We start from the raw sequence: 26,032 nt of genomic DNA on the forward strand, positions 1-26,032 counted from the left end.
ATCATACAGGCACTCATAGGATTTCAACAAAAGGGTAATAGGCAGCAGGGGCTTGATATAACCTTATTTATGCATTGGATAGAGTCTTCTTGCTTCACCAGAAAGAATAGTGTAGGTGAAAAAATACTGCAAGTAGGATATTGAAATAACCCAAGTAAGAGACCATGATATTTAGGCAAATTTCTGTATTGTAGCTATTAAGGATTGTTCTGAAAAAAGATATATTTTGCAGATAGACTGAACAGGATTTGAACTATTTTACATTGCATTACTAATATAAAAGGTAAGGATAATCATAGATATAGTCTAGGGATTTGACCTACATGTAAGATAATGCAATTTACTAATGTTTGGAGAGCTTAGTAGATGCCAATTAATGTAGACAGGGGTAGGGAGAGAGAGTGGTGGATTCTTGTTGTGGCTATGGTCTATTTGAAAAGCTTATTAGGCAAACATTGAATTTACCATCATATACTTAGTGTTTGAAGCAATAGGCTATCTAGAACAATTGAAGTTGTTGTCTTTAGAAACCAGACAATTATTTTCTTTCTTCAACTAAGTTATTTGTATTTTTTGCTCCTCCTTCCTAGGAAAGGCCATATATACATGACTATTCTAAAAGTTTACAACATTTTTTTATCTCAAGAAACATAATAATTGATAATAATTTACATTGAACATATTATATACAAGATATATTTGTTGATGCCACCCAGAATAAGTCTCATATTTGTTGTATCTTTTTTATATGGAGGTCAAATAACTTCTACATTCTCATAGTACTCTGTATTTTCCTTTGCAGCACTGAACAGAATTTTAGTAGTTAATTACAAGATATTTAAAAATATTCTTTATAGAGTGAAAATAATTTAATATAGCTTTTTATATCTTTATCCTTCCTTCTGGCTTTATTTTCCTTTTTACAGAAGCATATTCTTTAGTAATTCTTTCATCATGAGTAAATAAATAATAAATTGTCATTGTATTATTTTATATAAAATCAGTTGTATGTCTGAATACATTTTGCCTTTATTCTTAAATCACAGTTCACCTGGAAGTTGAAATTTAGCCTAGAATTTTAAAGATTTTCTAACATCTATTATATTCTAATACCTATTGTTGATGATAAGTCTGCTGTGGATATTGTTATCCTGTAAGTATTCTGTCTTTTGTATTCAGTAGCTTTTATTATACCATCTTGGTCATTTGATGTTTTGAATTTCATTCAGAGCTATCTAAGTATGGATTCACTTTTGTTTGTTCCACACTGGTAGAGCTTTATTCAACCTAAGGATTCGTGCAAATTGGAATTTATTAAGTGTCAGTCATTTATATAAAATATTTTCTACTCTCCATGCTCTCCATATTTGCAATCTGGAATTCTTTTTATGCACATGCTAAAATTTTTATTCTATTATCTATATCCTGTATGACTTTTAGCAAAGCAATTTTCTCAGCATCTTTTCATTAATATATTATTTTCTACCTATGGATTCACTTTTTCAAAAGTTGTTTATTTCAATATTTTTTTTATTTATAGACTTCGTTTTTTTTATATCTGCCTGTTAACTTTTCAAAATGGCCTGTCCTTGAAAATTTTTATTTTGTTTTTTACTTCTGGACATTAGAAATGTTTATTTCAATATTATTTTCTGATTGTCCTCTCATCTTTAACTTCCTTATGTGTATATTTGGTTTTTTATTTTCTGCTAACACCAATTGTAAAAATAATATTTATCCACATTCATTGTAAATTTTAGTCCATGAGCTTATTTTGTACAGAAGTTCCACATGAGCATTTAGTTATGGTGGTATCCTTATTTTGGAATTTTGTGCTTGCATTTCCTTGGGCCATCTGAGATTAATTGCCAAATGCAGTTTACCAAAGATGTATTATAATTTTTCAGAGCCCTAATTATTTTATTTTCTTATCTTGCTCTTCACCTTCCTGTAGAAAATAAGAATTCAGATATAACTCCAACAGCAAGTTTATATAGAATCATGTCCTTCATTGATAGAGTCACCAGCTTTGCATGACATTTCCAACAAATATTCTGTGACTCTGGACAAAACTATCTGTCCATGGATTATGGAATTTTATGTGCAATAGCACTGAAAAAAGTGTATCAGATATCTGTTAACTTTTTCAACAAATGGAGCATGCTGAGTCTAATTCTCTTAATGAGATAAAATATGTAGGTTTTTTTAAAAAATTTTTTAGTTGTAGATGGATACACTATCTTTCTTTCATTTATTTATTTTTAATGTGGTACTGGGGATCAAACCCAGTGCATCACATGTGCTAGGCAAGCACTCTCCCACTGAACTACAATCCCAGCCCCACATATTGTGTTTTTCAAATAATGTATCTTTCAGTGTTGTACAGAAATAAAAAGAAAACATTGACTCATTGAGCTCACAATGCAGCAGATGTTTTACAAATATTACGTTGTTCCATCATAACTGATATCCTTATTACCATTGTAGATGAGGAAAATGAGGCTTAAAAAGATGAACCCATGATCATACAGCTAGTAGAACAAGTCACTGGGATTTAAATTAAGGATTATCCAATGCAAAGATTGTTCTTTCTACTAGACACTGCTGTTGTAATGAATCCTACAAAAATTTCCTTATATCCAGTTTCCAGTCAGTGCTTGATAATGAGCAACCTAGTCTCTAAATCAATAGGAAATAAAACTTGAATGTTTATTTTCTAAGTAGGATGAGAATTTTCCCCTGGTGAATATATGGGGAACTCTTTAAACTGCCTTCTTCCTGGTCTGTTGTCCCTTCTTAATGGGCTCCTAGTTTGTCCTGAGAACCACTGTTTATTGATATAGTCTATCATGCATTGGTTTGCACTCCTGTCTGGCTGTGGGCTGCTTCATGGCTCCCTCAGACAAAGTCCCAGGGCTTTTCTGAGATTTACTATAGTCATATTTAATTCTGACACAGACACTTACGTGCATTAAATTTACACCGCTTAGCCAATTTCTGAGTCTTCATCTATGAAATAAAGAAAATTAACTTCTCATTTTAAACTTAGTTCTCAAATTCTAGGCACTTTGGAGTGCTGTCTATTCTCTTGAATTGCTACTGTCAAGACATGGAGGACTAACTACAAATCTCAAGTTTATATCTAGAGAGATCAGAAAGGGACCAGCTAGGAGAAATAAAGATGAGAGAAACAGAAAGAGAATGAAGGGGAGGTAAGGAATTTTGAAGCTATGACCATCTATACTGCATGAAGGCCATGGTAGAATTATTTCAGACACAACTTCTCATTTAAACTGTTATCCTGTAGCTATCTCAAGTGATTCCATTGTGAAAGCATTGGGAAGCAAGATTCTAATTAATGTGTATGGTGAAATCAACTTTTCAAATACATTTGTGGTCAGTGGAATACAAAGATACATCTTGGATATAACTTTTTCTATTTATATATTTATGCATCACTCTACATATCTACCTATATTCTATCATCCTTCAGTTATAACTAAATCCAATTAAAATATAATTGTGATATTGATTATAATTCATACATGTTGGGATTACATCTATCATCATGGACAATCAAGAATTAACATTAAAGAAGCCCCCATCACACAGACCTAAATTTTCGAATTTTCATAAACAGAACTCAAGAATAGTTTTTAATAAAATAAATCTCATTATTTTACTATAATTCACTTTAAATTTTTAAACCATTTCTTATATCTTTCTTTTATTTCATCAATCATTATGTTGTACAAATATTTGTTAAGAGCCTACTATGTCTAGGGATATACATCATTTTAAGTGGGTGATTTATGAAGATTTTTAATTCTGTATTTATTTAAACATAAAGCTTGAGTAATTTAACTAGACTAGGTTGTTAACAAATTGGATGCTTCATACTGGGTGTATTCAGACAGGGAAAATTGAAATGCAGAAAAGAGTTGGTCAGATCATTCAAAGCAGGGGACTTGTGCGTAAATGACCTATTAAATCAAGACAAAGCTATTTTATTAGTTTTTTTCTATATGGTTGCTTTAATCTCTCACTTCATTTTGCATCTGCAGATACAGTTTTCTGTTAGTGTAAGCTTGAGTGATTAATGACATATTATGTTCATAACATCTAGTATGAAGAATAATAGGCTGAAACGTTCAATCAGTTAGAATTAGACTTAAAATGTAATACAGTTTCAATCTTTTTTAGATTATTCTTTCCAACTACTCAGAATATTCAACTGCTATTAAACTTTGGGTCACTGGATTTCATAGAAAACAGTATATAAGTGAACTTTCTTAAAGTATAAAAATTAATAATAATAATATGTAGCATATTTTCTGTATATGTTTATAGTTATTTTAATTGTCTTAGACAAATTTAAAGTATATGCCCTATTAAATGGAATCAACAATATCATAAAAATTTCCCAAGAAATCTCATTTATGGGCTAAACCACATGCATTTGTCATTTACATAGGTCAAAATGGTTGAATGTCTGTTTGCTTCATATTATTCAATCCAACATAATTATAAAGCCTTATTGTTCAGACTTTTATAATGTGGTCTTTTGATGTATTTTTGTTAGATATTTACAGATTGTCTTCATTCCTCTTCACTTTACAAGAACCCGGAATAGGAAAAGAAAATGCGTTTGTCAGAAAATCTTTGTAGTTTGTACCTTATTACAAATAAAAATCTAAGTCCAAGATTACAATTTTAAATTGCCTTTTGAAAGAGAGAGAAACACAAACTTTAAATTCAGTTGTTAAAAAGAAGTCATTCCTTTTCATTTTGGCTTGTAGCATTTCTGTAATGACATTATATGGTATTGTTCATCTGACATCAGTTTCCAACCATCTTGCTAGGCACCAAGTTTTTCTAATAATCATTGTGACCTACTAAGAAGTTAACCAGGTTTAAAGACTAAACTATTATTCTTTGAGTCAATAGGATATGGCCTTAGGCAGGTTGATATAAGATGTTTCACAAAATATTTGTTATTTACCATATATACAGTAAGAAAGTAAAATTAGCATGGGATGATCTCAGGAAAGCAATACATATTTCTGGATTAGACACTGAAGTAAAGTAAATGTATGATAAATTGACAAATTCACATTGCCAATGTTATGAAAAATGATGCAGCAAAAAAAATTAAGATGTATCTTTCATTTCTGGTAAGGGGGCTTTTCCTATTAGCTGTTAATTTATCATGTTTTAAACTTCTAAATGAAGCACTAGTGTTACAGAAGCCCAAAGTGAGAGAAACTGCTCACTTTCAAAATGCACATAAGTAGTTTGAAATTGCACCTGGATTTTTTTGTGTTGTTGTTAGTAGGCCTCTGTTAATAGAGTAGTAGTTGCAAACACTTATGTGGGTTTGCCAGTAACAACTCACAATTTGTGCAAAGTTGAGTCTTCGAAACTGAGCAAATTTGCTCTCAATTTCCCTCCAGCGCTTGCTGAGCTGGATCTGAGTTGGCTCCACTGCCATTGCGGCCCCATCCTCAGACAAGCCCTCAGCTTGCCTACGCACTGCATTCAGCTCCTCTTTCTTCTTCTGCAATTCACGATCAATTTCCTATTGAGCAAAACCAATACAGGGCCCAGGGCAGTTAGCTAACCACATCAACCAACCTGCAAGTAGCAAACACTTCTCTCAGAAATTTCATAGGCTGTTGTTCCTTTATTGTCATCTTTCAAAATTTACAAATATGGAAGGTGTCACTGTCATCCTCACTCAAGAATCCAAATATTATTTCAATTATCATTTGAAGGCTCAGTTTTAGACATTCTAATTAGAAAATATGAAATTGATCTAACATTTTCTTTCTTCTGATTCCTCTGGTGCCTTGAGGGTTGACCCACATTGGAGTGATTACTCATTATTTTAGGGACCATTCATATAGAATGTAATTTAGAGGGTAAGTGAATAAGTAATTTTCGTTTAAAGTTTTGAGGAACTCAACAGAGAATGAAGCAAAAAAATGTAAAATAATAATGGAAAACACATCCTCAGACAATATGCAAATAAATCTATAGAGATTTGACAGTGATATGTGAAGATGCTCTGATGAAATGAATGTGCTAACATGAGAAAGAAGTCGTCCATATACCGATAAGTCATTAGTTCATCTGGAACAAAGATACACAAAGTCAATTACAATTTTACCAGAAAACACATGACATTTCTTAATTCATTTTACATTGTCTAAAAGCAAAACATTTTATTCATTCAACATCATGTCAACTGAATAACATTTAATACAATACATTTACTAAAACAAAACACAATACAAAGAAATGCACCAAATCAAAGAGAACATTAATAGAGGCAACAGGAACATTAATATTTTTAATATGATCCTTACAGATTAAGTTAAAGTAATTAAACTGTAGCAATAAAATCTAGTATTGACATTCTAAAACAACATTACCTTTATTTTCCTTTCATCTCTGGGTTCGGGTAGACTGGCTAATTTTTTTTCAATGTCATCCAAGCATTTCAGGAGATCATCAGCCTGCCTCTTGTACTGATACCACTGATGAGAAATTTCTAGAGCCTTTTTTCTTCTTTGAGACCTCAAATCCTGTTCATGATGCAGATATTATTAAAATATCAATATATAAGTACAGTACACTTCTGGCTGTAGTTATTCATAAAAATAATTTGAGTCCCTCATCTTTTTGTACACTTGTTAAATCACATTTAAATGCTAAAAATACAAATGATTTAATTATGTATTTACATGGCAAGACCGAGATACAGAAGCTAAGAAACCTGAACAGCACATTTAAAGTATTTTCTCTTAGCATGTTTAAACTTGTTTAGAAATCACACCATAGTTTTAGTGAGCTAAATAAATTGTTGGGTAGTCTATGTGGAACAGTGTAATATATTAACACAATTCACTTAACTAGATAGTTGCAAAAACAGTGAGTCTCTATTTGACTTTTAAAATACATAAGATTCTAAAATTTACATGTTAAGTCCTGGGCTTATAAACAAAATGTTAAGTTTATATAGCCATGCAGCATACATTCCTGGTTTTAGAAATACCTGAAAATAAAAGTTTGATAGACTAGTAACACTGTATGATTGAAAATATAAAGTCACTTTAGTTATAAGAATTTTTCAAGCTACATGTGTAGAAGAATGACTATTGTTCATATAATTATAAATACACATAAAGATAGCAATTTAAATATTTTAAATTTCAGTGTTTTAAATATACAAATTATTTTTCTTTCAAGGCTTACATAGCCAACTTTGTATTATCATACCAAATCAAGTTCAAAATATGAAAAGATTAACTATTTTTAAAAGAGATGACAAAGGTGGTTTTAAATCAACCTGATGAGACAAACAAGGGTGGCTGGTTTAATGAATCAACAAAGGGGTGAAATCAATCATTTTGCTCCTACAAGCACACTCAGAGTCTTTTATGATCAATGGAATTAGTTGGAATGCCATTTTATAACTCATGGGAACATAAAAGCTCTGAATAAGCTTTCATTTCTTCAAAGAGGTAGCAATTAGGATATTATGTACCGATTTAACTCCAACTAAAGAAAATACCAAATATTAAAGGGTGGCTGAAAAATTCATTGGCTTGGAAAGTTTTGACCTTCCTTGAAATATTTCATAAGGACTAGCATCGGAACTTCTTGGCAGATTAATATATTTACCGAATTTCGTGGTATAAATTATTTTGGCCAGTACAATTGATGATTTCCAATAATCGCCTGTAGGATACATTTGTGTGAATGATCAAGACCTCCTGCTTTATTTTGTTTAAAAGTGGGGATATGAAATTTAGTGCAGTTTACATTTTATGTTGTATTTCTCACCCTCCTGTGGAGGTAATAAATGCCTGCACAGAGTCAAAAGGGATGCTGCTTTTTTCAAAGGTACCAAGATACAGCCACGTGAATTAAAATTGAGCTGTGCCTTATTTGTGATACAACTCACATCTCTGCCAAGAGAAAAGGGTTTGGTAGTAATAAATCTGAAACTCCTTCGATTTTGTAAGCACAAAATGATGTGTAATATGCAAAAATAGAGATATTATATAGATTTCTTAATAGGTATGCCAGATAACCATTAAACACTGCTGTTTGGTAGGACACGTGTCATCATGTGACCAGTATAGATGCTTTTGAAGTCTTGGTCACAGTCACAAAGGTGTGAGTTATAGAGTTATCTGATTTTCTGAATCCATTTGATTTGCTTTTGCATTTCCCTCCAGGAAGAGTCCTTTTCTATTTACTATATTTATCAGCAGTTACCTTCTGAGCACCTGCTGGCCAATTAGACTTTCCTCATGGATTCCTTACAGGCACAATATTGTGTAATTACATTCTCAGCAGTGTTTATTTGGTTGACTATAGGGAAACAGGTTTTATCCTCTCATTTGCATACAGAAAGCAGATTCCAGCCACCTACTAGGAGGATCTACCTATACAGCTACATAGCTCTAAAAGAGTGATTTACAATGAAGAGCTTGGCAATTAACAGTATTAGAAAATCAGCCATGCATGCAAACAGTGAATATTGCAAAGCATATACAAAAAAGGTTGTTTCACAAAACTTTTCATACATCCAGTCTCAAGAACTTCCTAAAGATTCATTATAATAGGGAAAAAAACCCAACAATGTATTCTGTTTTTCTGCACAATCCAGATAAGTCACATGGTTACGTGAAAGTAGCAGTTCTTCTTCAAGGGTATTACAAATATTTTTGAGGATTCCTATATAAATGAAATTAGACTCTTATAGATGCTTAGTTAGTTGCAAAGAGTGACTCTCTTAAAGGCACAATAAACTTTATTTTTTAGAAAAATGAGGAACATCCAGGCCTTAATAAATAAATATTAGGACACCAAAACCCTGGACTTACTATAACATTAAGAAAAAAATTAGAGTAAAGGAGGCAGGGAAAAATCAAAATATATGTTGGTTATTCTGGCAGTTAAGGAAGCTTTCTCAATACAAATACAAATGTTGTTTATAAACTATATTAGAAAATTAAATGTATAAATACTATGAATGATACATTTTGATACCTTTCAATATTATTCAGAAAAATCTTAAAACATCTTTTAAGTGACATCTTTTAAAATTAGAAAACACACAAAAATGCTAACTAAAGCACACATATGAACAGAAAAAGTTGAATTTTGTGACTAAGATTCTTAAGCAGATTTTATTTATGCACAATAAATAAATTTTACCCTACATATGAAAAAAACCACAGGCAAGGTATATTATAATTTTAGCTCTAATACCTTGAGAGCATTATGTTTTGTCTGTAACAGCTGCTGTTTTATCTTTATTTCCTCTCGCTTTCTCTCATCTGTGATTCTTTGTTGTAAGTTGTCTCCTCTTTGCAACAATTCTTTTACAGTACCCTCATTGTCTTCACTCTGATTAAAAACAACAAGTACAGTCTTCATTTTGGTTTTTTTTTAAAGCTGTACATTGTTAACAGAGATAATAAAACATGTTATCTAAGCACACACAAAAACTCCAATTTTAAAACTTTTAGGGAACTTTCTTAAAAGATACAATGGTTATACCTTTCTTTTATTATTTTTATACTTTAGAGTTTAAAAGAAGTAAGTTTCTCCCATCTAGTTCTACAGAACAATTTTAGGGGCATATGTACAAAGATGAAGGACTAAAGGTACTTTCTCATCAGGTAAATGAACTGCCTTGAAAGTTTGTTTCAGCTTTTTTAGTACAGTTCTAGAAATTAAAGTTTGTACAAATAAACTAACCTTGTTATTTGTAATGTTAACTCATCCATATAATTAAATGGATCTGTGTATGTGTATGAAAAATGGTAAAAAATTTAAATACTAATATGCTACTCAATGAAAATACTTACATTTAAATGTATAGAAATTTTTTTATCTAATAATCTGTTTTATATTTGAAATCTCAGCAAATTTAAGACATGAGGAATTTGTAAAAAATGATGTAGTGAATTGCTGTCAAATATTGCAAATTGTTTATAAAATGTCATAGTATGTGTTAACTTTAAATAAATAAGTGTTAAAATATGGATTGAGAAAATAGCTTCAAATATTTTAATGTGTAATTTGTTTTTATACTCTAAGAATAATATTTTAATTTTATATACTTAAAAGTGAAATAATTTGAGTACATGCTGGTCTAATATAGGTATATATGTGACTATTTGGTTTTTCATCCCTAATTTTGTATTTTTCAATTTAAAATATGAAACTATCTATTAAGGAGGCTTTCCATGCAATGCTACTGAAGATATGAAATGCTAAGTTTAAAAAATGACCATATCATATGTTTGGGTAATTTTATATTATTTTTATGGTATTAGATGCAATATATTTAAATCTTTAATACCTATTTGAACTTCAATACACAACTCAGGCCCTACTGATTCTGCTTAGAAGAAATGGGATTTTTTTCTGAGATTTGTTGATTAATAGTCTATTGAAATGTATACAATAATATGGACATATTCATAGTCTATAAAAGACCTTACTTATTTTATCATGCCTTTCAAAAATCTGCAACATTTTATAAGGACAAAAAAAATTAAACAAAATAGATTTCACTTATTTCCTCTTAACCAGGCAAAGGCTTTAGGACAGTGTTTGTGATCAAGCCAAGAAGTAAGCAGTACTTTTCATCTTGGTGCCCTCTGCTTTCTTCTTTAACATGAAGTAGAGATAGTTGGAATTCAGTATCTTGGAAAGCTCTTCTTGTCTTTCTTTCCATGAGCTGAGTTGGCAAGACCACCAAAGCCCATTCATGGCAAGTATGAACTTGGGCAGCTCCAGGAAATCAGAAGTGATACCAGTGGGAACTAAGAGTGGTAGGTGAAGATATTTCTCCTATTGTTTCACATGGCTATTTTCTAAAATTGATATATTGCCTTCTGATGTTGCTTGCAAGCATTGTTTGAGAAGACTCTAGCATTAATACATCTCTGAAAATCTCCAGAAAGATGCATGTAAAGGTTAAGAATGCCACAGAGGTGATGGCAGTGAACAAGGAGAAAAAAAAAACTGTGGAAAGGAGGGTGAAGGGAAGAATAAAAGTCAGTGAATAGGGATGTGATGCAGAAGTAATTAAGCCAGAGCAAAACATCAAAGGCATCTTGAAATTGTGATTGAAGGAGAATGTTCTTAGTTAATAAGTAGCCCACATGGTCATATTTCTTTACTCCTATGAAATAAGCAGCATGGCATATTTTAATCATATACTATACTATTTACTCATTTTTTGTTAAAATAACTTTGTAGGAAACTTTGGTAAACAAAATATATATTGTGTAAATTTGGCCCTTCTATGACCAAACACATGACTGACACAAAACATGAGCTATCTATGATAGCTGAAATTCTTATTAAATGTCTAGTTTATTTTCTGATTGACTATTTCTATTACATATTTCCCTCCAAGTTCAAAAACAGCACAGGTCAAAATAAATTTAAGTATATTTTAGAGTGTGTAATTGCTCCTATATGACCAGACCATAGTAATTTGGCATTTGATATAAAAGGTCAACAAGAATACTTTGCATTTCTAAAAATCAGTAGAATCATATAATGTGTGAGGTATATTCTGAGAATTCAGTTGAAGATCTGAAGTATATAATTTCTTTCTACTTTTTTTTTCATTTTTACTCCTAGTTCATTCACACTTTATCACAACCAATTTACCATATCTTTATTGAAGTCTTCCTCTTTCAGATTCACCCCCTGCTGAATTTCAGCCTCCAGTGGTTCAAGCAATTTTTGTATATCTGAGTTAAACTGCTCCAATTCCTTCAATGGAATGGAGGCCTAAAAAAAAAGATAGTGCTAATTTAAATCAAAATTACTTTTATTAGAAACACATACCAAAAGAAATACATTTATTCAACCTCCTGTGGCTAAACTAATGACATGCATTATGTTTCCATATCATATTTTTTGAAGGATTTGAAATACAACTGAGAAAGTACCTGCAGATGCAAATAAGGACAAACATTTAACATCACCAGAGCTGAACATACATGCAAGATAATGCAATTCATCATTCTGTGGTATCAAAAAAGGCAATTTACATAAATTTTGCTGCACTAATTTTTAATATTCTAACCTCAAATTCAATCTTATCTTAAATATTCTGATATAGATATCATTTGAGCAAATATGTCTTATCAAAAATTACTTCATTCATCAAATAACAGTAACCTCAGGTAGAAATGTATAATTGTCACCCTATCCTTAGAAAAACTACATGGCAATCTGCTCAGCTATCTTAAATGTCATTTTTTGCATGGCAAAATTGACAAGCATGGTCTTCTAAGACAAACAATGCCATTAGCTTGCCTTCAGGAACGTTTTCTTAGATGGCACATATATATTCACATGAATGAACTTAGAATATTTAACATAAAAAGTCTAAATATATGTTTTTCAACCTTTTCAAACATAACAGTTTAATTTGGAAACTCATATTGACCAGTTTCAAAAAACTTGAATATCCTTTGATTTGCTTCATGAAACACATGAAAAAGGAGTGATGAATGAAAAAAACATTGAAATTCAAATATTCAAAAGATGGGACAACATTTAATCATTAAAGTTCTGTTAATAAAATACACTTTTACTCTCTTGATATTTATTCTATATTTAATTTCTTCCCATTAATTATAACACTGGAAAATAACTTTATGCTGAATATAGTTTTAAATCCCAGAGATGAAATATAGAAATCTGATTTTCTTCAGAGCTATTTTACATAATAGAACTAATTCAGAAATAACTCTTAGTGTCTTATGCCCAGGATGATTGCATTCATCAACTTTGATCCCCACATGTTCTTTCCCAGTCACATTTTCAGCAATAGGTCTTTCCTATCTTTATTAGATGCAAACAGCCAAAGGACAATAAGGTAAGTTTTCAAGGACAAATCAAATATGTAATGGTAGTCTGTCACTAATGAGTAAGTGAATAACCAAATGGTATTCATGGGGGAGCATGATTCTCACATGCAACATGAATAAACATAAAAAAATATAATATAGGCATTTCTATATACCCCAGAAAGGATCTATGGAGTCTTTTAAAATGTGACTTAGTAAAAACTCGTTTTTAAGTCCCAATAATCATTGTCATTGGAAATAATAGTTACTTGAAGTACTACAGGATCCCATGAAAACAGAAGAGAAGGGAGGAGATGAAGGGGGTAAGAGGAAATGAGGAGGAACTAGAGAAGGGAGGGAACTAGAGAAGGAGAAGGAAATTTCATTCAGTCAGTAAATAAAACTGACTAAACTGCTACATGCATGCATGAATATGTCCCAATGAATTGGGATTTTATGTATAACTATAAAGCACATAAAAACCCAAATAAATAGAAGGAAAACCAGTAAATAAAGGGGAGAAGAGAGAAGTGTGAGGGTAGGGAAAGGAGAAATACTGGGACTTAAATCAAGCCAATTGTATCATATTCATGTAGGAATATCTCAAAGTGAACTGCACTATTGCATGTAACTATAATGAACTAATAAAAACATTAATATCAATAATGACAGTAAAAGGGAGATCAGTAGATTAGAGCAAGTGATTCAGGGGGAGGGAAGAGAAGAGAGAAAGAGTAAATTTTGGGGAATTATATTGGTCAAATTATCTTTTGTGTATGTATGAATATAGCATAATGAATCCCACTATTGTATATAATTTTTACACGGCAATAAAATTTTTAAAAATAAGCGTTAAGAATATTTCAAGATATTACTAGCATAGTCCTTAGTTCAATCCTCAAATACTGTTCAAAGGACTTTAAAGGTAAAATTATTACCACCCTTGTTTTGAATACCATCCTTTAGAATTTTAACTACACAATACCAATTTGATAGTGTTATGTTATTAAACTGTTCTTCACGTTTGCTGATTTTAATAAGAGAAACTACATTTTTTCTACTTGATTTTGTGAGCATACAATGATAAATGTTTAAAATAATTTTTATTGAGTACTTGGATATCAAAATAATATGGATATATTTGCAGTCAGATTTACCTTTTTGGTCTGCCTGCATCCTCTCTAGCTTATCTTCTCTCCATATACTGATAGTATTTTCAAAGGCTCTAAATTTGGACCTCTGTACCCCTTTCCCAATGCTTCTCCCATAATAAAATATATTTTCTTCCATGATTTTAACTATAAGATTTGTGCTTCTCAAACTGTTATAAAGACAAGCTGTGATCTCACTTCTGAATTCCAGTCTAGACTAGAAATTAGCTAATTTCTCACCTGAATTTCAATCTATCTAGAACTAAGCTATTTAACTTCCCCCAAACTTCTTACAACACTAACTTTCCTAGTTCTGTAAATAGATCATTTTTCTTAGTCATCCATGTTTAAAACATAAGTCATGTCATTCATTCTTGAATATCTTTTTCTAATAAGTATCAGTAAGTGTTAATTAATTTTCTATGATCCACTTGCTTTGTATTCCCAAGCCCATCATCTTTCTGAGCCCTCACATAGGACAGACAATTACTTCCAGACTAGAATAAAATCTCCTTCCTGCCAAACCAGTTCCAGCCTGTGCACAGTGATCAGGTCAGTATGTCCTCAAATCTTTTTCATTATACTACTATGTTGTTCTAGAACCTTTTGTACCTGGTGGGTATAGGAAGAATAAAGTTCAAACTCCAGGATGATAGTGAAGGCTTCCCTCAATTTTGTCCCAGGGACCTTATTTAATTGTTACCATTATAGTCTTTTGTTGCACACCATTTGATGATCTGTTATCCCTCCTCAAGTACCTTAAAATTCCTTTGATCTTACAGTGAAGAACACAATGTCTTGTATAAGAATGTACAGATTGGAAATGTGTTCCACTTTTTAAGAGGTAAGGGGCCTTGGACAAGTTATTTTCTTTGAACCTCAGCTTTTTCATTTGTAACACAGGGATAAGAATATATATCTTATATAAATATATGTTGACTAAAATCTTAGCTCTTGTTGTTTCCTCTCGAAATAATACCCACATATTGACTTAGTTCAAGATCTTCCTCTTTTGAAAACATGATTTTGAATATAAACAAATACTTGTTGATGTAGTGAGTTTTTATTTTACTGAGGGATTTGACAAAATCATGAAGTTCTAATGATGAAAATGAAAATATTTAAACACCAGTTTATATTGTATCACTCTAGACAACAAAACTATTGATTTATTAATCTGTAATAATATACAAAATGATCTTGAGGAAGATGCCAAGGGCTTTGCACTTATTTTTCCCTGGGTAGCAGTTAAGATTTAAAGAAACAAAACTTATGCAAAAATTACAAAGTTAGTGAGATGAGTTACATGAATATCCATGGAAATGAGGCATTTTTGTTATTCTACCAAAACTTATTCTTGCAACATAGTAGGCACTCAAAAAATATTTTCTGAAAAAATAAACAAAGAATGACTAATGATGGGATAGCAGAGTAAACATTTTGAAGAGTCCTTTAAATAATACAATTTATATGTAGAATTTTCAAAAGACCTGTCTAGGTAGGAAATATATTAACAAATGGCCAAATGCTAGGAATACCATGATGCCATCTAGTGCCAAAACAGAAGATGTGAGAAGACTTTAGGTACTATTAAAAATAAGTAATTATTCAGGCAAGATAATGGAAGGTTAGACTTCATTAGAAGGATGTATGGGGTCTAGATTCCTTGATCAAAGACAAGGAAAAGGTCATTATGCAGATTAGGGTTTGAATTACTTTGTGTAGTTCAAAATGAATAACTAGAATAAAGGGGTACAAATTATTTGGAGCCTGAGTTTTAGGCAAATATGATAATAATTTATTAAGGTTGGAATATTTTTAAGTAGTAATTTTAAGGTAGTGAGTTTCTCATTGCTAAAAATATACAGTCTTGATGATAACAGATTACATCATAATATTGAAATATGACCCTTTTATCATAGATAAATTTCTTAAATTTTTTCACTTTAAAGTACATTCTTTCCTCTAAAACCAGAGTTGTTTAGCTTAAAACAAATATAATAAAAGTCATGTGTAATTTCAAATTATCTATTTGTCATAATAAAAAACACAAGAAAAATTAATAATATATTTTCTTTCACAATGTATCCAACAAGTGATTGGACAAACCTATAATATAAAATTATTAATGTGACATTTTACATTCATTTTTTCATATCAAGTCTTAAAAATCCATGTATATTTTATATTTATTGCACATCTTAATTTGTAATAGCCATATTTCAAATGATTATTAATCACATGTAGTTTGTGACGACATTATTGAGTGGTGTATATATGTATATACTCTATAAATCACAACATGGATCAAAGAAAATACCTTATTATTTGTTCGAAAAATGTTGTTGGAATAATATCTTACCAAAAAAGTAAAAATATGAACAATTTATTAATCAATGTTTTTGTATTTAGTTTAACCATATAAAGTTAGTCTTGTTCATTTGCACTATGTTTTCTGAGAGGGATTTGTATATAGGAAAACTAACAGGAGTGTGTTTGATCTTCTGTCAGGAGTCTCATTTACGTGTAATCCTAAATTATGTTGTACTACCTTTCACATGTAAATATGATGTTATTTTATTCTTAAGGATGTATGCTTTGTTTCTCTAAGAGGATTTCAGTCTCTGAGGTTGGCAATATATCTTACAGTACTCTGTATTTTCCAAAACAAATATGATCCCCTTTTTGAATAGAAAAGGACTTTACTCAGTCAGTTACTGGTTTTAGAACTACCTATAGATTGATTGTCAATGATCAACTTTATAACCAAAATAATCATAAGTAACACTCCAATTATTTTTGGTGTATTCTTGGCAGAAACTATTTTTAAATGCACCATTAGGAAGCATTTATAGTTCAAAATCTCACTCTTTGATTCACCAAATTTAAATATATGTAGTATATGATACCTGCCTTTTCAATTCAGAATTATGATGCAGTATAAAGCAGTTGAAAGTGATGATAAATCATATTAATTACTAGATAAATTACTTCTATTGATATTAAATAAAACATGACCACAGAAGAAATAGAATCACAATTATATCACAGAGTTGGACAGAGCACGAAAGATACGCTTTAGAATATATAGAAAATAATCAAAGAGAAGTTATAATATTGTTGGAAAATGTACACACCAAACATAGTTTTCACACAATTATATTTTTTACTTACCTTTTTAGTTTAAGAACTTTAGCATGACTGTGCAGTTATACAAAATACATATGAAGTAGAACATAGAGAAATTTAATAAACAGATAAATGGACACAAAAGAAAGAGACAGAGAAACTGAGAAAGACAACACTTTGTTTTCCTTGATATTTTAATGTTGCTTCAAATTGCTTAACAACTATTCATTGTGCTTTGTTGGAAGATTTAAGGATTAATGAAATTTAAGGCTTTTTTGAAGTTTTGGCATTAAAGGTGACTTATAAACAAGTTAACAACGAATAACAGACTGAATAAAAGCAAAATCAATTACAAACTGATTCATTAAAAGTTGAAAGCATTCAAAATTACTCATATAAACTTTATCAATATTAAAATGTTAAGTTTTCCTTTGATTAAATATTACTTCATCGTGCATAGATACACTAGCAAAATAATGACTGTGTTCACACAGACAGCAAAATAAACATTTGTTCTGGACTATGAAATCTTAGTAATCATGATTAATGACCACTATATTAGAATTACACTAAAATCTAAATTGAAAATAAATAATCCAAGTGCTACAGATTGGTTTAAAATTGTTTCAAATCAATCAATCTCCTCTTTCCATACTGCAGCTTTGAAAATTTATTTATCATTACAATATTAGTATAAGAAAATAGGAAAAGAATAATCCATAGCAACCAAATGAATAAAGTTTCAAGGACAAGTAACATCCTGTAATACAGAAAAGACAGACTGCTGACATGATATGAAGCGTCATTTCAAATAATTCTATCTGAAGAGGAAATAAAACTCACAAACATTAAGAGTATTGTAAAGATACTACATCTATGTTAGAACAAAGATAACTCAATAATGTATAGACTTATTCACTCTCTTATTTTTGAGTAAACAATAAGGAAATATAAAAAATAACTTTATAAATGAAACAAATACTCAAAATAGTGAAATTCACTGGTCGCATTCTTTTGCTATTAGGTAAGGTACTGGTTTAATGTTTTAAGGATGAAAATTTGGAAATGTGGCTAAGTTGTGAGGGTAACTTGGGGACATTAATCCACGCATACCTATTGATTTTTGAATTGATGTGACTAATTTCATGGTTACACATCTGAAAATGTTATAAATCAACCAAAACTATATTGGTGAGTTAATATACATTGGCAGGTCAAAAATAAGCCCACTGTCTAGCCCAAAGTACACTCTTGGTTTCAGTCTCAAGAACCACAAATTATGGAGATTATTTCAGAGTTACACAAAATATACTTAAAATTCATAAATTGTGCAACATTAAAATAAAAATTTTATTCATTAAATGGTACCATTAAATGGTACAAAGTGAAGTGACATAGTAAGAAAACTAATGGTCTCAATTTTAATAAAAATTTTAATAAAAAGGAAAAGAGAGGCATAGAGGTAGAAAAGATGGTGAAATGAGATGGCAGGCCATCACTATACTAGGTATAGGTATGACTTCACACGAGCTAAGTGTGCTCTCTTGCTTCATGAGTTTGAATGATTCAAAAAGTCACATAATAAAGAGAAGACTTATTGTTAATAGGGGCTCAAGTGTTTTTTTTTTCTTGAAGAAAAAAAAATGGCTTTCATTGTGAGTCCAGGAAAGTTGATTCCAGATTTTTTTCATTTTGCAAATAACCCCATAGAATTGACAATACACAAATCTATCAGGACTCTCACAAATAAAACATGGGAGGCCTTGAGACTTCCTGCTCTCTGTGATGCTTTCTCCTTAGATTAATGGAGATGGGGTGTGAAGTTCTTTTTTCTCCTCCATGCAGCGCCTTGAACCTCTACTTTATTGTTAGTCTCTGAAATCTTTGGGGGTATTGAACCATCGTGCAAAGAAATATCATCAACTTCAATTTTAAATCAAATTAGAGCAAGCTTGAATTGTGTACACAAGGCTGGCCAGGACTGTCTCTCTCTAAGCTAGACAAGAGAACACTATTGCAGCTTTCAAGGAACAAGTTTTCATAGCACAAAATGTTGCAAAGTGGTGTGTCTAGAGAACTCAAAGATAATAGGATTTTGACAAGCATAATACAAAGGCAGATAATAGGTTAATGATCTACATGGCATACTATTTCAAGGTAAGGATTTAATTTAGACACTAACATCAGAATTTATGAGGTGCCACTGGGGTTTCAGAGAAGGTTATTATATCGTCAAGAAGAACACAGGCAGGAATTTCAAATAATTTCAGAAATATCAGTAATTTATAATAAAACAGAAATTAACTTTTTATGACTTTTTGATGAGATGGCACCCAATCTTAAAATTCAGTTAGGCTGAGCTTATCATTCTCCTCCTTGTCTTAAGGGTCCCTTTCAAATATTTGATAGGGTGCACAAATTGCTCTTAATAAATTTTAACCCCTAGAGGGACAGTCTCCAACTCTCAGGATTTACTCAAATTTAGACTTTTTGATCTGACCTGATTAAATTTACCTATCTAGACTCACTGTCTATCTAATTCTGGCTTCATCCCCAACCCTTCTAATTTTAGAAACTATCTACAGCTGTAAGGAAAAGGAGCAATGACTCCTGGCTGCTTCAAAGTTGAGAGGTGATGTGAGAAGGGGCAAGAAGTTTGTAATTTCCTTTTAGAAGTCAGGTTGGATTGAAGTCTGGTTGGGAAAGAACAGGTACTAAAGTCCTCTGGATATGAGTGTTTCTATGAGAAAAAAACAAAGAAAAAGAATAAAAGAAAAAAAACACATGAGTATTTAAAAATTATTGTAGTCTCTGGAACATGTAAATGAATATCATGAAGATGAAAAAAAGTTAATATTTTCTCACCAGAGATGTGAAGACTGAGGAGCTGTTCCCATTGTAAGGCCAGAGTGGTCAAGGCCTTTATAAAGAATTACTCTGCATTAAGAAATGACAAAATCATAGAATTTGGAGGGAAATGGATGGCATTAGAGCAGATTATGCTAAGCAAAGCTAGCCAAGCCCTAAAAAACAAATGCCAAATGTCTTCTTTGATATAAGGAGAGTAATTAAGAACAGACTAGGGAAGAAGAGCACGAGAAGAAGACCATCATTAAACAGGGTTGAGAGGTGGGAGGGAAAGGGAGAGAGAAGGGAAATTGCATGGAAATGGAACGAGACCCTCAGGGTTATACAAAATTACATACAAGAGGAAGTGAGGGGAAAGGGAAAAATAATACAAGGGGGAGGAATGAATTACAGTGGGGGGGGGGGTAGAGAGAGAAGAGGGGAGGGGAGGGGGGGAGGGGGGATAGTAGAGGATAGGAAAGGCAGCAGAATACAACAGACACTAGGATGGCAATATGTAAAGCAATGGAAGTGTAACTGATGTGATTCTGCAAGCTGTATATGGGGTAAAATGGGAGTGCATAACCCACTTGAATCAAAATGTGAAATATGATATATCAAGAACTATATAATGGAGGGGTAAGACAAGATAATACAAATGGAAGAAATGATTTACAGTAGAAGGGGTAGAGAGAGAAAAGGGGAGGGGAGGGGAGGGGAGGGGGGATAGTAGAGAATAGGACTGACAGCAGAATACATCAGACACTAGAAAGGCATTATGTCAATCAATGGAAGGGTAACTGATGTGATACAGCAATCTGTATACGGGGTAAAGTTGGGGGTTCATAACCCGCTTGAATCAAACTGTGAAATATGATGTATTAAGAACTGTGTAAAGTTTTGAACGACCAACAATAAAAAAAAAAGAAATGTAAATCTTTAACATCTTTGCAGTTATTAGGAATGTAAACACAACATTTAACTTTTAATGTTGCAGATGTCCATGCCCATGAGATGTAATTAAGCTAATCAATGTCATCCAATCTTATAAAATTTTTACTGGTCTCAACTCCATGTCAAGTAGAGAACCCTTTATTTCTTTTTCTTTTCTTTATTTCTTTATTTATTTTTATTTTTGACATATCATATCTCATACATTTTATTCAAGTAGATTTTGAGCTCCCATTTTTACCCCGTATGCAGATTGCAGAATCACATCGGTTTCACATCCACTTTTTTTACATACTGCCATACTAGTGTCTGTTGTATTCTGCTGCCCTTCCTATCCTCTACTATCCCCCCTCCCCTCCCCTCTCCTCCCATCTTCTCTCTCTACCCCATCTACTGTAATTCATTTCTCTCTCTTGTTTTTTTCCCTTTCCCCTCACTTCCTCTTATATATAATTTTGTATAACAATGAGGGTCTCCTTCCTTTACCATGCAATTTCCCTTCTCTCTCTCTTTCCCTCCCCCCTCTTGACCCTGTTTAATGGTGATCTTCTTCTCATGCTCTTCCTCCCTATTCTGTTCTTAGTTGCTCTCCTTATATGAAAGATGACATTTGGCATTTGTTTTTTAGGTATTGGCTAGCTTCACTTAACATAATCTGCTCTAGTGCCATCCCTTTTTCTACAAATTACATGATTTTGTCATTTTTAAGTGCAGAGTAATACTCCATTGTGTATAAATGCCACATTTTTTTTTTATCCATTCATCTATTGAAGGGCGTCTAGGTTGGTTCCACAGTCTAGCTATTGTAAATTGTGCTGCTATGAACATCGATGTAGCAGTATCCCTATAGTATGCTCTTTTAAGGTCTTCAGGGAATAGTCTGAGAAGGGCAATAGCTGGGTCAAATGGTGGTTCCATTCCCACCTTTCCCAGGAATCTCCATACTGCTTTCCAAATTGGCCACACCAGTTTGCAGTCCCACCAGCAATGTACAAGAGTAGCCTTTTCCCCACATCCTCTCCAGTACTTGTTGTTGTTTGCCTTCATAATGGCTGCCAATCTTACTGGAGTGAGATGGTATCTTAGGGTGGTTTTGATTTGCATTTCTCTGACTGCTAGAGATGGTGAGCATTTTTTCATGTACTTGTTGATTGATTGTATGTCTTCCTCTGAGAAGTGTCTGTTCAGGTCCTTGGCCCATTTGTCGATTGGGTTGTTATCTTATTGTTTAATTTTTTGAGGAGAACCCTTTATTTCTGTTACTTGGGGTTAGATAATTATGTTAGCAAATATTAATCCTACCTGTGTAGGAGGTTGGGAAGATCTATAAGCCTTAAATTACTGAAACTTCTTACTTGGCAGTTTCACTTGATTGATATTAGGCATTACTTCCTCAGAATCTTTTTAATGAGTCTCTAGTTTTGCTTATTTTTGAGGAGGTGGGGGGCTAACATAAGTGTATATCTTAAGTTATATTTAACTATTATTATTTATCTTTCAAATGCTCAGGAATGGCTATGTTTTGGTTTTAACTATTTTTGCTAGGTGTTAAAGATGAAGCAAGTCAAACTGACTTCTTTTTCTATGTATTGTTAAGAATCTGCTGACCTTCCAAGGAAGTCACTTTTTGGGAAACTTAAGAGAAGTTTCTCAATTCTGCTTGTGTCATTTGCACTAGGATGGGTCCAGGTCTTGCTGACCATGTAGCTTCTCTCGGATGCATAAGAATGTCTTCTTTCTCCAATGACCCTCGTTTCATGGCAAGTGCATTGATTGCTTTCTCTTCTCCAGTGGTCTCATGAATCTCCCAGTCAGGAGGTTGTGTGGCCCAGAGTTGTAAAGCTCCTTACAGAAGCTATCTGTTCCCTGGATTTTGACTGACTTGGAGGGCAAGAGCTAAATATCTTTTTGTCCTTTTAATTTAACTTTATTTTTAAGTCTTGATCTGAAAGTTATAGTGAGCCAGTCTCACCAGTCTTAAATTAAGAACTAGGTTTTAACTTTAATGTCTATAACCTTGCAGTCATTTGCCCCTTTTTATTAATTTGTGTCTGTACTATCCTTTCTGTCATTTAGGTAATAAAATTATTATCTTAAATTAACCCAGGTTGTGTGTTCACATAGCAATCCCTCTGTTAAACATTAACAGACAACATTTAGACAGTTTATAAGGAAAATACAAAATAAAATTAGAATAAAAACATTTACTTTGTTTAATAACTATCTTAATTTTTTGCTGAGTTATATATTATATCTGCTTTTTGAGATCCTAGTAATCTTAATAACAAAAAACAATTTTTTGAAAGAAAAACTTTAAATGACCTGAAGTCTGATCTGATTTGGAGTCATTTTGACATGTAATAATGTGGGAGGCAGAGCTTATCTCAGATAACACAGAGAACCTACAAATCTTAGTTGAAGTACTATAGTTCTGAAGTTGATTTTTTTCTTAAATATTATTTTACAAAGTTTACATATATTGTTGCTTGAGTCCACATGAATATTAGCTAACACAATATGATATTACATTTAAAATGTGAATTAAAAGAAGGCTGAGAACTTTTAACTTTTTTTGGAAAAGTAGCAAAATGCTTTCCTGTTTCACAATATAAACCTTTATATAACTTAGGCTCTCATTAACTTAAAATGTATTTAAATTTTACCTCAGTGTAAAAAGTAACATAAAACATTTTATCTTTTTGATAGCAGGTTCAGTTATAGAACACTAAAAGATACAAATAAATCTGCAATAAAGTTTGACATCTTTATAAGCCAAAAATTATCATACAACCTTAGTTTAAAGAACACCAGCCAGATATAATGTTCTTTTAAACCTTCTACCTTAAAGACTTATATACCTGGAAGATATAAACATATTTAATACACAAAGAAGAGAAATAACACCACAATTACATTGATGGTTTTATTTTAATCAAGTTTAGCTTTCAAGGAAATAACATTTTACAGTATTTCTAAATAACAGTTGTTGTTTAACCATAGTTGTATAATCCTTAATTCCTTCAAGACTACTTGGGGAAAAAAAGACTTAATAAACACAATGTTATAGGTAGATCAATGTTTCAAGAAATCCTTGTCTTTTTAACATATAGGTTAAACTCTAGATTGACCTTAAGGTAAAATGGCAAATAGCCCTGACCATTGTACATATATATGTAAACCCAACTCATATAGAACTTTAATTTCTCTTTTTTATTTGTTAATCCTTTTTTTTGCTCACAATTTGAAACAATCTTTGTATTTTTTTTAATTGGGCAATTATTTAATTTTAATAAGAAACATTTTGTTATTTTCTTTTTGTTCTTTTTTTAGAGAGAGAGACAGAGAGAGAGCATTTTTTAGTATTTATTTTTCAGTTTTTGGAGGACACAACATCTTTTATTTTTATGTGGTGCTGAGGATCAAACCCAGCACCCTGTGCATGCCAGGCAAATGCATTACTGCTTAAAATGAAAGACCCCCGTTTCCCTGTCCAAGGAGAATCACACGAAACACTGGCTGCAAAAGCAAGAGGGGTTTATTGAGACACAGGCGCCTGTGGGTGCCCAGCAGAACCTCAGCCGGAGCTTTGGTGAACTGGCACACCGGGCTTGGGGATACAGAGATTTTTATAGGGTAAAGGGACAGTTTTGCGCGTGGTAAACAATAGGTTAATTTTAAACCCAGCATATAGGTTACCTAAAGGGTAAAGTTGTTTTTCACTTTATGTTACTGGAAAGACCACATAAAAGCTACATGTTTGCACTCTGGTCCTCTTGTTCCTGCTTATTCAGGCATGTCTTGGGACTTGGTTCTCTGTCCTTTTTTTTTTAACCGGTTACACCTAACTGATTATCTGAAAAACACCTCTGGTGCCTGCGTAGGTTTGTGACATGCCGGTTTTGCAACCTAGGCCTGACGTTGTTGGGCTGGGGTCTTTCAGAGCTACATCCCCAGCCTCATTTTGTTATTTTCAGTACACAGTTAATCACATCTGTATACCATTTAATGAAAATACAATGTTCAAGTATAAAAATTATACTTCTCAGTACTTTAAATTTTAGTAACCTTTTCTCAGTGATTGCAAAAAAATTAACCCCCTTTTTATATTTTTCAATATATGAAATATCAATATTGTTACCCAACAGAATTTAAAGAGTTAAAATGGTATATTTAACATTTAGCATTTTAACCTTGTAAATTAATCAGATGTCTAACACATTTATGACTAATTTTATGTCAAATCTATGCTGCTTATTTTTTCCACGATATCAGATCAGTTTATTAAAAAGTATTAAACATTTTTTGTTGTTGAAGAAAATTTTAAAACCTAGGGATATTAGACATTCTATAGATATCAACATTTTATTAGTTCTTTGACCACTTAGAGAGAGACTTATATGTTTGATCTTAAAGACATATTTACTTTCTTCTGTTTAACCAATTTAATTTGAACCATTCTAAATCACATGAATTAAAGGTATTAGGATTCATTTTTGAAAAATTGATAAGCATTTCTTATATATCTGCAAATTTTTACATCATGTATCTGACATATGGCCACACGCATTTTTGGATAACCACACAATACACAGTGTTCACACATATAAAAGTAAAGACCTTGTAACTTTTTACAGGTGAGTCTACATAGCAATGTTAGTAATGTTTCAAAACTCCATAGTTGAATAAAATTTAGAATTGATCAGAAAAAACATTAACCTAAGTGCGTAGCATGAAAATCATGAGCTCAAAAAAAATATGGAATATAAGGGGCTGGGGATGTGGCTCAAGCGGTAGGTCATTGGCCTGGCATGCTCAGGGCCCTGGGTTCAATCCTCAGCACCACATAAAAATAAAATAAAGATGTTGTGTCCACCGAAAACTGAAAAGTAAATATTAAAAAGTTTTTGAAAAATAAAAAAGTATATGGAATTTAAGAAAAAACAAGTCTCTTAGAAAAATTACCAGCTGGCAGTCATTAAAGTACCTTAAAATAGACTTTTGGTTTAGTCTAATATATGTTCAGGTAAAAGGCACTTTTATTTTTTCCCCTTAGGG

General features: G+C 31.9%; 2 protein-coding genes across 3 annotated transcripts in view; one reads left to right on the plus strand and one right to left on the minus strand.

Annotated features, from left to right (window-relative positions):
• Positions 1-25,544, minus strand: part of LOC144370521 (dystrophin-like) — a 129,284-nt gene extending 103,740 nt beyond the window's left edge. The window contains exons 1-5 of the mRNA XM_078031331.1: positions 25,515-25,544; positions 11,710-11,832; positions 9,286-9,423; positions 6,435-6,587; positions 5,396-5,578 (exon numbers count right to left, since the gene is read on the minus strand). Of these exons, the coding sequence (XP_077887457.1) occupies positions 5,396-5,578; positions 6,435-6,587; positions 9,286-9,423; positions 11,710-11,832; positions 25,515-25,544 (627 nt within the window). The remainder of the gene's footprint in view (positions 1-5,395; positions 5,579-6,434; positions 6,588-9,285; positions 9,424-11,709; positions 11,833-25,514) is intronic.
• The window catches only part of LOC144375101 (semaphorin-3A-like), a 268,754-nt gene that overhangs the window by 199,177 nt on the left and 43,545 nt on the right, over positions 1-26,032 (plus strand). The window lies entirely within an intron of this gene.

Source organism: Ictidomys tridecemlineatus, chromosome 2 (genome assembly GCF_052094955.1).
Source record: "Ictidomys tridecemlineatus isolate mIctTri1 chromosome 2, mIctTri1.hap1, whole genome shotgun sequence".
NCBI lineage: Eukaryota > Metazoa > Chordata > Mammalia > Rodentia > Sciuridae > Ictidomys > Ictidomys tridecemlineatus.